This window comes from Aegilops tauschii, chromosome 1 (assembly GCF_002575655.3).
Source record: "Aegilops tauschii subsp. strangulata cultivar AL8/78 chromosome 1, Aet v6.0, whole genome shotgun sequence".
NCBI lineage: Eukaryota > Viridiplantae > Streptophyta > Magnoliopsida > Poales > Poaceae > Aegilops > Aegilops tauschii.
In genome coordinates, this window is record NC_053035.3 from 86,295,284 (window position 1) to 86,309,656 (window position 14,373).

Consider the following 14,373-nt stretch of genomic DNA (forward strand, 5'->3'; position numbering starts at 1 on the left):
GCATCCCTCTTCGTCGTGCTACTGACGCTTTGTTCAAATGGTCTGGTTACTTGCAGCTTTGGCGGCCGCTTAGCCGCCCCAGGGAGAGAGACGCCATCACCTCCATCATCACCCAGCTTCGCGCGATGGCTCTCCGGATGGCTCCTCCGCTTCCCCCACCTCCCCCCCCCCCCCCCCTGGAGCCAGACTAGATAGTCGTCGGCTTCGCCACCGCCTCGCCGTTGTGTTTGTTATCTAGTTGTGTGCTTGTGCTGGGCTTGTTGTGCTGTGCCCACAGCGGAACTTGGGTCTCTGTGTCTGTGTGTTGGTGTTTGTGTTGGACCGTGCCAGCGGTGGCTTTGGGTGCGTGTGTGTGGTGTGTTCGTGTGACTTTGATAACTTTGTGATTGGTGGTTGCTTTATTTATAAAGCGGGGCGAAAGCCTTTTTCAGCATATATAAGCAAAACAAACAACATTCAGCTGCGAGAATTGTAGACTATACAAAATATGACAACATGAACAAGAAAAGGCCATCAGCTTCAGATAAAGGGATTAATCCTGCAATAAAGAGACACAGAGACTAACGCTTCAGGATAATCACTCACTCTTCGTTTGAAAAATCCTACAAGGAAACCAAGACCAATTTACTCTTCACTGGGCCAAAAGCAAAAAATATACATGCTCACTGAATTCGATCACAGCAATCAGAAAAATTAGGCACAAGAGACACAAAATCATATGGAAAAAGCTATAGGAAGAGGGCACACCGAAGGATCCACAGCTACGTGTGCTGTGTGCATCCCAGTTACATCGCCAAAGATGTCAGTTAACTGAACCAAGCCTTAGTTCGAACAGAAAGCAGAGTTGCTGCTGAACAAGTCTAGCAAGAACAATCGAGTATGACCAAAAATCCCTACAAACTAAAGGAGGCAGACCCACACTCCTCTCAGCCTAGCATGGAAGCGTATCAAAGCATTCGATCAGGCACCAAAAATTGCCGACAGCTCGCTGTACTGCGGCAAAGACCAACAATAGCCGGTGCCGTTGCTGATCGGCAGTGTGGTGGGCCTGGATGTGGCGTGGTCGGGCGAGAAGCAGCTGTAGCTCTCCAGCGTCGATGCCTCACTGACTTGTGACGACTCTGGCGTGGCCCAATCTTGGCCAGGGAGGAGGGAGGTGGTGCCATTGGAGGAGGTCAGGGCGGACGGCTGGAAGGCCCAAGCGCCGGTGTTATCGCTCGAGGGTGTCGTGGCATTGTAGCAGGTCAGCTCGGAGCTGGCTGGTGAGACGAACTCGTAATTGCCCAGCAGTGCCGTCGACGTGTCGCTCAGGTCCGAATTCGCTGGCGTGGGCGAATCTTGGGCGGGGCGGAGGAAGGCGGTGCTGTCGAAGGTCAGGGAGAAGCTGGGAATCAGCGGTGTGGCTGTGGGTGCTCTCCGTACCGGCGGTTCTTGCTCTTCTTGCTCTGCCTGCGGCCGCTCAACTGGAAGCAAGAACGCTTCTTGAATCTCCGATGTAGCAACCACGGTGGGCGGATTTGGTGCGGCAGGAGACGGACGGAACTGCAGGCATCGCCTCACGCCGGAGCGCTCGCCCGCGGCCGCCGCCTTCCTCTTGGATCCGGACATCGACGACGACCCAGACGAAATGGGTTTCGAGGCGGACCGGCCAGCACGACGCTTCTGATAGATTTTGCAGAGGGCGGGCATCGCCTCGCCGGGGCGGGGGTCTTCCTGGCTGAACTCGAGCATCAGCCAGCCGTTCTTGGGCTCGTAGGTGAAGGGCTGGCGGTACCCGACGGCGGCGCCGCCCGCGTCGAGCACGTGGCACCGCGCCTTCTCCGAATGCCAGGTGCCGACCCCGCCCGCGACGGCGCGGCACCTGCGGGTGCCCCGGCTGCTCTGGGCCCGCACGGAGGTGAAGAAGTACCACTCCCTGCCCTCCCCGTCGCTGCTCGCCGAGGCGGGGAGGAGGCCGGTGACGAGCGCGGCGGGCTCGGCCGCGTACACGTCCGCGTCGTGGATGTACCGGGCGGCGGCGGCGGGGAGCGGGGACCCGGAGATCTTGCGCTGGAGGTAGATCGTGACGAGGTCGGCGTCGCAGGGCGCGAAGATGAGGCCGCGGGGCGAGTCGGGCGTGCGCGGGGACGCCATGAGAGGAGGAGGGACGGAGCTTGCCAGCTAGGGTTTGAAGGCGAGTGCGCGGGGAGGGGCCGAAAGAAGAGGGGGATCTGCGCGCGTGTGGCTGCGGTCGAAGGCTTTCCTTTTGAAATTTGGTTCTGGGACGGTAAAACGCGTGTGGAAGTGAAAACGGGGAGAGCGGTGACGTAGGTGTGCTCGGTTTGTGTTGTTATATTTTTGGGAAACCTTATCGTTCCCTGAGAGAGGTGGCATTTCAAACATTTTTACTCGCAGTTTTAGTTATGATGGAGGTGGCAGTCGAGCCTTCATCCTAGAAAATGTCATGCTGTTCTAAAAAACTGTCAGCCCACACACAACTAAAAATACGATCAAAACGTTCGCAAATGTCCAGGGCCGGCCCTGTGTTTTGGGAGGCCCTAGGCGAACTTGACGATATGGCCCCTTAAGTCCTAAGCCTATATATATATATATATATAGTAATCTTTCAACCACACAGACTGTTATAATTATACGACAATGCCATATTACGACAACAATACTAAAAAGATAGCAAAATAAAACTAACATGACATTATTACCTTAAAAAAGAAACAAATTCGACTGATTCCGTCGATAACAATAATACTTCGATGCTTCAGAAAAAGTTTCTTAGGACGTTTCTTGATGCAAAGTCATTAAAAGCACTATCAAGATCAACATCCGATGAGTTATCATCACAAAAAGCTTCTTAGGCAACATGGCACGCTAGTGCCCTAAAATTATGAAGTAAAGAGTATACAAAAAATTGAAAATTTATAGATCGGATGATCGGAACCCTAGATATGGACATAGAATGATAAAAAAATAAGATAGTTGAATATATACTAGGAAAGATTGAATTAGACAATTATACACAAAACTTTGAATAGATCATGGATAAAAAGTTGAATAATTAACGGCCGGCCCTGCAAATGTCAACCCTTCCGACAAACATTCGTCCGCTGAGTGGGTCATTGTTTTTGTTGATTATTACAAAGAACACACCCGGTCACCCGCATGTCTCTTGATCATATGACATAACTTTTTTCTCCGACGATGCCGTGGTGCTGGAACCTTGCCGTTAGTCTTTTCTTTAACACAACACATAAGCACAAACTTATACGTACGCACATATATTCATTCTTATATACGTATATACGAACATCTTATCGTTATGAAATATAAGAGACTCAGCCGACACATTATCTTAAGATTGACGAAGTAGCCATAAGTGCCTCCGCAGTCAACGAAAAATGTTGATACGTCTCCAATGTATCTATAATTTTTAAACCAATCATGCTATGTTTACATCATTTATTAACGAAGGTCAAAATAATCCGACCATTTAATATGTTTGTAACGCCCACGATGCGGCTATATCTCCCACGTGTCGAGGCACGACTTAGAGGCATAACCGCATAGTGGTTTTGTCGCAAGAAGGGTCATCTTCGCACAATCCCATGTAGTGAACAAAAATGGGATAAAGAGTTGGCTTACAATCGCCACTTCACACAATACATAAATATCATCATACATCATCCAAAATACAATCATATAGACCGACTACGGTCAAAATCCAGATGCAAATAAGACAACCCCAAATGCTAGATCCCCGATCGTCCCAACTGGGCTCCACTACTGATCATCAGGAAAAGACACATAGTAACGACCACGTTTCTCGTCGAACTCCCACTTGAGATCGACGCCATCATCTGCACTGGCATCGTCGGCACCTGCAACTGTTTTGGAAGTATCTGTGAGTCACGGGGACTCAGCAATCTCACACCCGCGAGATCAAGACTATTTAAGCTTATAGGACAAGGAGGTGCAAGGAGGTGGAGCTGCAGCGGCAAAAGCATATATGGTGGCTAACTTGCGCAAATGAGAGCGAGAAGAGAAGCAATGGAACGAACGTCATCTAGCAATGACCCAGAAGAGGTCCTGAACACCTACTTACGTCATACATAACACAGACCGTGTTCACTTCCCGGACTCCGCCGAGAAGAGACCATCACGGTTACTCACACAGTTGATGTATTTTAATTGGGTCAAGTGACAAGTTATCTTCAACCGGACATTAACAAATTCCCATCTGCCTCATAACCGCGGGCACGGCTTTCGAAAGATAATACCCTGCAGGGGTGTCCCAACTTACCCCATCATAAGCTCTCACGGTCAACGAAGGATAAACCTTCTCCCGAAAAACCCGATCAGTCTCGGAATCCCGGTTTACAAGACATCTCGACAATGGTAAAACAAGACCAGCAAAGCCGCCCGAATGTGCCGACAAATCCCGATAGGAGCTGCACATATCTCGTTCTGAGGGCACACCGGATTGTCCAAGCTTCCGATAGGCCAGACCAGAGTTGTCCCTGGTGGCCACCGGCGACTGACAGTTTGGACCAATACTCAAAGGAGCACTGGCCCGGGGGTTTAAAATAAAGATGACCCTCGGGCTCTAGAAAACCCGGGGGAAAAAGGTATAGGTCGCAAATGGTAAAACCAAGGTTGGGCCTTGCTGGAGGAGTTTTATTCAAGGCAAACTGTCAAGGGGGTCCCATAAATCACCCGACCGCGTAAGGAACACAAACTCAAGGAACATAATCCCGGTAAAACAGTAACTAGGGCGGCAAGAGTGGAACAAAACACCAGGCATAAGGCCGAGTCTTCCACCCTTTACCAAAATATATAGATGCATTAATTAAATAAGAGATATTGTGATATCCCAACATATCCATGTTCCGACATGGAACAAACTTCAACTTTACCTGCAACTAGCAATGCTATAAGAGGGGCTGAGCAAACGCGGTAACTTAGCCAAACAACGGTTTGCTAGGAAAGGATGGTTAGAGGCTGACATGGCTAAAATGGGAGACATGATATAGCAAGTGATAGGTAGCGGAGCATGGCAATAGAGCGAACAACTAGCATAGCAAAGATAGAAGTGATTTCGAGGGGTGGTCATCTTGCCTGCAAGATTCTCAGAGTTGTCGAAAGCTTGATCCTCGTAAGCGTACTCGACAGGTTCCTCGTTCACGAACTCGTCTCCCGGCTCTACCCAAGACAAGAACACAAACAAACGGAACCACAATCAACAACGAGGAATGCGCAAGCAACATGATGCAAAACATGTATGATATGCAAGATATGATATGCGATGCATATGCGTGCTCCGGAAGGAAAAATAATGAACATGGCAGTAACTTGGCAAACCAAGCATGCCACTGGAAAGATGAGATGATTTCGGTCGAAATCGATATAAAGATCACCGGAATCGGATGCACGGTTTGCAAATGGCAAGCAAAACAAGAATGACACGAATCTGCGATTAACAGCAAGATAGCACTTAAAATGCAACAAGTAGAAATGCTAAAGCACCCCAACATAGCAACAAAGCATGTGACAGTAAACTACAGAAGATGCTTGACAAAAGATGAACACTAAGCTACGGCTAGTTCACAACATATCAAGCTCAAACAAGCATGGCAAAAGTGCAAAAGATTACAGGTTCACAGACACTGAAAAACTGGACATGGCAGAAATCAGTATCAGGTAGCAATGTTCAGAGCACGAAATCAACATGCTACAGGAACTTAATATAGCAAAACAAGGCATCGTAGTGTTCTACTAAATCCACATGACAAAAGTCCTTTACTGACCATAAGCCAAAAAGGACCAGAAAATATGATGGCAAGCATGTAAACATAGCAAGTTTCGTTATCAGGTTTCAGACTTAGCAGAAAACAGAGCATGCAGAAATATTAATATGTAGGCCTCTTTGTGAGCTTGATGCACTCACTACAGAGCAATGCATGACAAACCAAGCATACCTACAGTAATATGGCATGTTTATGAAACTATCTATGGCAAGAACAATTGCATAGCATGTATGGATCAACTACAATAAGCTTGGCAAAAATGCATATTATGTTAAGAATCTGCCAGAAATATTTTATAGCAAACGTAGAGTAAGATTGAGTCATGCTATGGTACTCTAAAATTGCAAACAATTGCAGGAATGGATCAATTACAACTATAGCTACAAAACATCCTTATTGAACATCTCCAAAATATGCATGGATCTCTCTGTAGCATCAAGTTTACATGGCAACAAAATTACAGCAGACAGACTTAGAGAAATCACCAAGTCCCTGAAATCAGAAATATTACGGGGCCTACTTTGCATGCTTGTGCTAGTCACCACAAAGATCACAAAAATACATGGACTACACGACTGGAAAGATGGCATGGCATAATTCAAAACACATGTAGAGCTCATGCTCAAAAGATGCACAGAATAAAAGATACAAAAATGACAAATCTCCAAGTTCTGATAAGAACCAGAGATTAACAGCAACTAGCCCTCTTCCAACGACGATTTGGGCATCAAGATGACCTCTAATGAAAATGTGCAATTGAACAAAATGAAGAGCATCATGATACGAACAATTTAAAATATTATACGCGCGAATCGAAGCTAAATGTAAGAAGTTATCGCATCTCGAACAAGAGCACATGCTGAGAATTTCCAGGACTTGGCAAAATTAGAGGTCGCGAGAAAGTCAACGGGGGGCTCTACCAGATCGGATCGACCGGATCCCGTGCTCGAGCTCGATCCCGAGGCCGACGGCGGCGAGGCAGGGGCCGGCGGGGGGAGGGGCGCCGGCGGCGGGGAGGGGCGCCGGCGGCGGGGCCGGAGGCGGCGGAGGGGCGCCGGAGGCGGCGGCGGCGGCGCCCGGCGGCGGGGCAGGCGCGCGGCGGCGGGCGTGGGCCGCGGGGTCCGGGGTCGGGCCCGCGGGCCGGCGGGGGGCGGCGGCGGCGGAGGCTGACGTGGCGACGCGTGATTCGTCCGCCGGCGCGGGCGAACGTGTCCGGCGGCGCGAGGGATTTTTGCTAGGGTTTCGACTGCAGTTTCGTTTTCGGGATGCCCACTTATTTATAGATAGAGGGAGTTAGGAGGCTTCAAATGAGGTGTGGTTTTCGCCCACACGATCGTGATCGAACGACCTAGAGCATGGAAGAGAGTTTGGTGGGTTTTGGGCTGGTTTTGGAGGGGGGTTTTGCTGGACACTCAAATGGACTTTGCGGATGCCCGGTTAACCGTTGGAGTACCAAACGACCTCCGAATGGAACGAAACTTGACCGGTAGTCTCCGGGTGGTATATTAAGACCACTTGACAAGCTTCGGCCCATTCCGAGAAAGTTTGACACACGCACATGAAAGAAAACAAGAGGGGTGCACCGGAGGAGATAGGAGCGCCGGATTGAAAAACGGACAACGGGGAAAATGCTCGGATGCATGAGACGAACACGTATGCGAATGCAATGCACATGATGACATGATATGAAAATGCATGACATGACAAAATACAAAACGAAAGACAAAACCCAACAACGGAGGGAAAAACATATCACATAGCCGGAAATGGCAAGAGTCGGAGTTACAAATATGGCAAGTTACATGCGGGGTGTTACAATGTTTTTCTAAATTATATGTGATTATTTGGCAACAGAATCAAAGCAAAACGATGACCAAGGGCCACACACAGGCATGTGACACGGTCATCCCCCTAATCGCGCGCAATGGGCCCTTGTGGGCAGCCATTAAGTCGGCTGGAGCTTTCTTTCGCCACGAGAAAGCTAATTTTCGAAGAAAAATTCCCTTGAAATTTAAGCTTGATCGGAGTTAAGGATCTTCGGCTATAAAAAAAACGATGTTCGGTCATAAAACAAGACTGAAAAACAAAGAGGCAAAAGAAGAGATCCAATCTCGGACAGAGAGAAGAGACCATACCTACCAGCCATGAACCCAACACACAATACACCATATTTCAGATGGCGCCGACGCAGACCATTATTTTGCATCTGCTCCTGAACTACCTCCTAAGCTCGTGCTTGTGCTGGTGTAACTAATGTCTATACACATGTGCTGGTTGCGCCATACATAGTTCAAATACCCATACGTCGGTGTATGTACACATACGCAGATACCCTGCGTCGTGAAAGGAATTGGCCCACTTGTAGCCACACAAAGGTATGTACGAGGTAGATGATGATTTTCTATGTTTGTGTGTAGGCGTGTGTCAAGAAGAACGACAGAGAAGACATGTCTTAACAAGAGATAAAGGAGGCTTAAGCCAAGAGTCCTTATCTATAATTACTAGTAAATGTGCACGTGCAACGTACGTCTCCATCTACAAAAATTGACACTGGTGCACTCGAGAACATACAAAAAGTTCAAATCGATGAGCTAAGATACTAATGTGAGAACAAGTCACTTATGCCAAAGAGCATGACATGGCTTTGATATCCTCCATACCGACACCAACCAGCAATTGGTCGATAGTGGAGGAATTGGTGCGCTCAACCGCGGAGAGACAATCACAAGCCAATATGATGTTGTTCAAGCCTTCTCAAGGGTCAATGCACACCTGATGGTAAGTGCTTATGTGATTGGTGATGTCATAAACCTCATCAAGTAGTCGGCTACAAGCAGCTAATCAATTGCCCATGCTGTCCTCGGTCATGACGCTCAACCCCACCTAATAAGAAGAGTAATGTTGCCTCAATGTGATCAGAACCTGATGACGGTTTTCAAAAAGAAAAAGGAAATTATCTCAAACACTTGAGAGAATTGTTTTTCAACGTACAATTGGAAACTTGAATAATGAAACAATGCATCTAATCTGAAAACAGTGGGCATCACACCTCATCATTAACATTCATATAGCTTACCCTCAAGATGTTACTCAACATTTTGGTGGACATATTAGTCTCCGTATGTTCCACCTAACTATCTCTGCTCAACCTCCTCGGCAATAATTTATCCCCAAGAAAAATCATCATTGTCCCAATATGCACACATGTACAAGAGGTTAGTAGTGCCTGGAAAAGTAGTGGGCAGTAAGAAAAAATGCTCTAGGCTTTCCACTTCCGACAAAATAATATAAGATCACTATTAGTGTTTTGTGCCATTAATTTGGAAAGAATCACTACTCTCGAAGGAATATTTAAAAACTTGAATGATTCTATACGTATCAAATAGACTATTTGGAGACTAAATAATGTAACACCAAAATTAGGATCTGGTTTTCATATGCACTGTTTTAATTTTAGGCTAAATAAATTTATATTTGTCTTCCTTTTCATATGATCTGGTTTTCCGTTTTTGTTATGATGCATATAGATCACGGACTCACACTGCGCATGCCAAGGCATGAGAAATATAGATCATTGCTTGTGCAGATCAAACACGACTACAACTGTTGGCGGTGTCAAAGTGTCACTTGGCTGCAAGAACGGATGACCAAAATTCATGAAAATAAAGTAGCAGACAATGGACCCACCTTAAACAATCCATCATAGTCCTCTAAAAAAACAACCCATCATAGAGTTGAAGGCCAATCTACAGTCAGGGTCAATGTTTCCAATCTGTATTACAAGTAAAAACGCCACAAGCATTATTGCTCCGGCTTAAATTAAGAGACATGAAATGCTATAAATTGATATAGGAAATGGAAAGTTCAAATAAGGCATAAATTAATACGTATCATATTGCAAACCAGAAGTAGAGTTGAAACTTGAAGCTTTGAGTGCAGTACATGTCCCATTTTCAGTAGGGCGGCAAATGCAATCAGAAACATCTCCCATGGATCGACATAATCCAAACAAACAATACCTCCATATGAAAGCATGCTAATAATTCTCAGAAGGTGACAATGACATATGCATTCTGTTGAAAGCATGCTAAACAAAGGTAACCCCACCAACATATGCCTATGCCACCTATCCCACTCTCATGTTGGCAAAGTAAAGACCTGCTGACAGTGACAGCAAGCGGCAACTAAGGTTAGCTTTCCCTCCTGTTTAACCAGGCAACCACCTAATCAAATTAGGCACGCCCCACACATTTGGCAGAGTCTAAAATCTAAAATTACTTGAAATCAATTTACTCTTGATGAGAAGAAATTTGTTTAGAGCAAAATATAGAACCCACACGCTAGATCAGTTAAAGGATGCCAACAACACATGGTAGATAATTTGTGATGAATAATATTTTACTTAATGCTCTACATGTTCAACATCAGAAGCATTGCTACCATCTTGATTCATCTGAGATCTGTCTTAACAAATGGATGCATCCAAATCTACTGGAACTGAGCACTATCGACATATCCTATTAAATGGCAAAACATGGATGGAATTCACTAAATGGAATGCATAAGCTAGATACATGTCCAAGATCAAACAGAATCAGAGCCTTTTTCCCTTCCCAATTGCACAAACTGAAACCAGGTTACACACGTTGATTAGTTGATCTAGACTGAACAACATGAAGCAGGGATAGATATGGTGGCAGGTACCCTGAGCTTGTTGACGTGGTGATGGCGTCGAGGAAGCAGGGGCCATCTCAAGGCCGGTTTGATGCGTTGGCAGGGCCCACACCATGAAGCCGAGAAGTCAATCACCAAATCAACGATTTCACTTGGTTAGATCTGGAGGAACACAATATGCTTGTGGGATTAACAGAGGAATAAAATATTAGCTCACTGCATATCTTCAGTTACAAGTATTGCTTCATTCAGTTAACGGACGTCACAGATGGAAGAAGGCGAGAAGATCGGATGGCTCACAAGGCTCGCCATCCCCTGAAGCGTTACTTACCTTTCTGTAGCATTACTGTTTACTGTTCTGTTGCTAGCTGAGCTATATAAGCCAGCGCCCTCGGTTGTAAGTGTATGCCATTTGCTATGATCAAGAACCCCAAATACTTTACAGCTAATACAGTATATTCCTCCTTGATACCATATTCTCGTTCCTGGACGAACCCTAGCCTCGTTTTCCCCAAATCTCGATCTCGATCTCCTTTGGGGTATGACATAAAAGAGGAATAGGGGGTGGAGGAAGAGGATAAAGGGGCAGTGGTCTCGCTAACCATCTTGGAAGAATTCATGTGGCTGCATAGCACAAGTATGTATACAGTCTGGGTCAGCAGCAGTAGCACAGCTTGAGCATCCAGACATGGGGGTGATCCCCAACATCACGGTGGGCGTGACGCGGACATCTGCGTCGTCCCCGTCATCGCCTCGGGGGTCTGATCGCGTACGCATGGGGATGGGCGGGGGTTGGAGTTCGCGCTGGCCCGTGTCCATCCTAGGCGGGCTCATCCTCCTGGCGGCGCTGGCGGGCTTCGTCGGCGCCCACTGGGGCCGCCGCCGCCTCCCCCTTGCTTTCTACCTCTTCGTGGGGGGCAGATCCGCTTGTCGTCATCGTCGATCTGGTCGGGAAGGTTCGACGGAGCTTTGCTCGATGGCCATGGCGTCCTGCAGTGCGGAACAGAGAAAGGGAGAGATATTAGTGAGGAGATGGAGAGAAAAGGGGGGAGGAGGGCGTTGAGCGCAGCTTACCGGCAGAGGAGGTGGGCGGCGGCTTGCAGTAGCGCGGGAGACGACCAGAGGCCGGGTCGACTCGCGGCGATGGGGAAGGAAGCACACGGGAGGAGAGGAAGGAAGGTGGGGCCGTGCAAGTTGCTGCGGATCCGTTTTTCTGGCATGATTTCCGGTGGAGTCAATCCGGAAATCTAGGAATTGTCGGCGGGGTTGCGGGGATCGGCGACGCTGAGGGCTACGAGGATTGGCAGACTACCGCGTCTGTTTGGCAGAACATCCAATCTGAGACGTTGATCAGGGTGATAGACTATTGATGCAATATGAATGGTAGGATGTATTTAAGTTAATTTAATCCAAGGGTCTTGGTAATCCCGTGTACAATTTACTGTGTGGCTTTAGGGGGATTGATGTTTGTTTTTTTAATAGTAGTATAGATACCTACTAGCAAAGGAAGAAAACTTTTGCCCATCTGTCACACACTTTTACAAAAACCCACTATCTTATTTAATTAACCCATAGTTCATCTCAAAGTAAAATGAACACCTCATTAAAATCGGATTAAAGACGAAAGAAACCATCGATAACCACACATACACGCCTCGGCAAAACCTTATAGAAAAAAGCTGATTTCTCATCTTTTGCCGAGAGAGAGACGTCTTAGGATTGACCACATTCAAACGCATTATGGCTGTGTGAGCATTGAGGCCACCGTCAGTGAGGGTGAGAAGAGGGATAAGCAACAACACATATTAATGCGACACGGTGTAATATAAATACCGAGGTCTTTGATGTTTCGCCTGAAGCCGGTATTGTTCAAAAATACACTGCATATACACCTGATTACGTACGGCCAAGTCATGAAGATGAACAATGCACTAGTAAATGGTATGGTCATGCAAACTGATGTGTTGGAGACCACGTGCATAGAGGAAAAGAAGGGCGTTCAGTTTGAGATTAAATGCCTCTGGATTAGACGTGCATGTGGAGGAAACCAAGGAAAAGAGTATCCTAATTATTTTGGTAAGCCACGATTAGAGGATGGCATGAAGGAGCCCATGAGCCATCGTGAGTGTTTCCTTGGGAGAATCATTTGTTACACCAGAATTAAAATAAGAAGATTATTTACGTTTCTTTTTCTGCCCCGCAAGGAAAAGATAGACATGAGGATTCTATTTATTTGGGAATTATTCAGCTTAAAGGACGTCGGCTGGGCTCCACCTAGGGATGGGCACAGTAAACCGAAAACCAAAAAACCAAACCGAACCGAACTGTATTAACCGATATGTCGGTTAATTCGGTGGTTTGGTTTTTGATTTGGTGGGAAATTTTAAGGTTGTTCGGTGTTTGGTTTGTGTTCGGTTTTCAATGCCCAGAAACCGAATAGACCGAACAAACCGAAGTGCAGGATGCCCTGTGTAATACCATGTTCACTCCATCATGCGGAGGTATCTCCAAAAGGTACTTAGGCGGGGACGGAGGGAATACTAGTGTATCATTTAGTGCATGAGCTGCTCAGTTTAGAGGCATCATACGTATTCTTCCATATATAATACATGGCATAGTCCATGTGATTTTTCCACTTAATTATGTTCACTAGTTTGCTTGACCGAATAAAGTATTGCCTAATGTTAAAGTTGCATGCTCTTGTGACTATTTTATGCTTTCTATACAAATGCGAATCAACGCTCATGAATCATTACACTTATACTGACAGTGCATGTATTTTGGTTTTTTGGTTAACCGAAGAAACCAAACCGATATATTATGGTTAATATGGTTCGGTTTATTAATTTTGTGTGATTGTTTCGGTTTCCATTTCTTCAAAATCGAAATTATTAAAAACCGAACAAACCGAACCGTATTAACCATATAAACCGAACGCCGAGTCCTAGCTCCACCACAGCCAGGGAAGAAGCCAGCGACGCATGCATCAGAACTAGCAGTTTTTGTTTTTTAATAGATCAAGTCGGTTTAGCATATAGTACGTAGGAGTTATTTTTCTTTTAAATATGCACCAAATGCTTGTTTTCCAAGCTACTTATGGTGTGCGTGCGTGAGGTCTTTGGGCCAAGTTTGGGTGCGGCTATTATATAAAGCCTCCTTTGTAAAACAGAGGTTATTTTTTTTATGAAATAGGCACTATGTGTTTTTTAGGGTAGACACCCGTATCAAGTTTTGGAATGATCTTTAGAAAACCTTTGTGCTGCGATTTCTCTTCACGAAAATTGTTTTGCGCGTGAATACCATCATCAAGATTGGTTTTCTCGTGCCGAGCCGTAAAGTTCAAACCCCCTACTTCGTGTACATCGCGTGCGCGGGCGAGAGGTTGTTACTGCTGAAGGTGGAGTGTCGTGAAAGGTCGGAACGCAACAACGGATCAGATCTCACCTCGAGGTTCCGTATACATCACATATGTGATGCCATGTTAAAATAACGGACTTGGCCTATCGGGGTTTTGAGTCATGGTTACCCTGTCAAGGGCGTGGGGTATTTTTTCTCTCCCGTTGGAACGCATGTGGTCTTGAGTCACGCTCTTTCCCCCTCCCCCTTCATCTTCCTAACCACCCCCCTGAGCCTCCCCCCTTCTCCAGTGTCGATGATACCCCCCCTCCTTGACTCACACCAGTCAACCCTCTTCCTTGCCTCTGCATCAGAAAAGTCGCAACTCGGTGCCGCTCGCAGCATTGTCCCCGTCTTCAGCGAGGTCCTGGTTCGGCTTTGCCGAGGGCGACGCTCCTCGCCAGCGCTCGTCACATTGCCCCGTCTTCGGTCTTGTTCACAATCGACAGACACAAGTAAAATTTCAGGCACATAATATTTAGCAAAGCTGTTTTCAAATTCATGG

The 14,373-nt window shown here is 46.6% G+C and overlaps 1 protein-coding gene and 1 long non-coding RNA gene across 3 annotated transcripts; both read right to left on the minus strand.

Annotated features, from left to right (window-relative positions):
* Nucleotides 1-711: 711 nt before the first annotated feature.
* LOC109741201 (uncharacterized) lies at nt 712-2,274 on the minus strand. Its single transcript, XM_040399152.3, has one exon. It carries the CDS (start codon nt 2,131-2,133, stop codon nt 961-963), a length of 1,173 nt encoding a protein of 390 aa, XP_040255086.1. The 5' UTR covers nt 2,134-2,274; the 3' UTR covers nt 712-960.
* A 5,976-nt stretch (nt 2,275-8,250) lies between these two features.
* On the minus strand, nt 8,251-11,732 carry LOC109741204 (uncharacterized). Of its 2 annotated transcripts, none has more exons than XR_012203127.1 (6): nt 11,547-11,732; nt 11,075-11,462; nt 10,503-10,634; nt 9,486-9,570; nt 8,875-9,024; nt 8,251-8,681 (listed from the first exon to the last, which is right to left on the minus strand). It is a non-coding gene; the product is annotated as an uncharacterized lncRNA (long non-coding RNA). The 2 variants fall into 2 exon arrangements; XR_005768432.3 differs by having other exon boundaries at nt 10,804-11,462.
* Nucleotides 11,733-14,373: the final 2,641 nt, after the last annotated feature.

Bases quoted from the DNA above. Each gene is read 5' to 3' on its own strand.
- LOC109741201 (XM_040399152.3), bottom strand. From the start codon at position 2,133: ATGGCGTCCCCGCGCACGCCCGACTCGCCCCGCGGCCTCATCTTCGCG.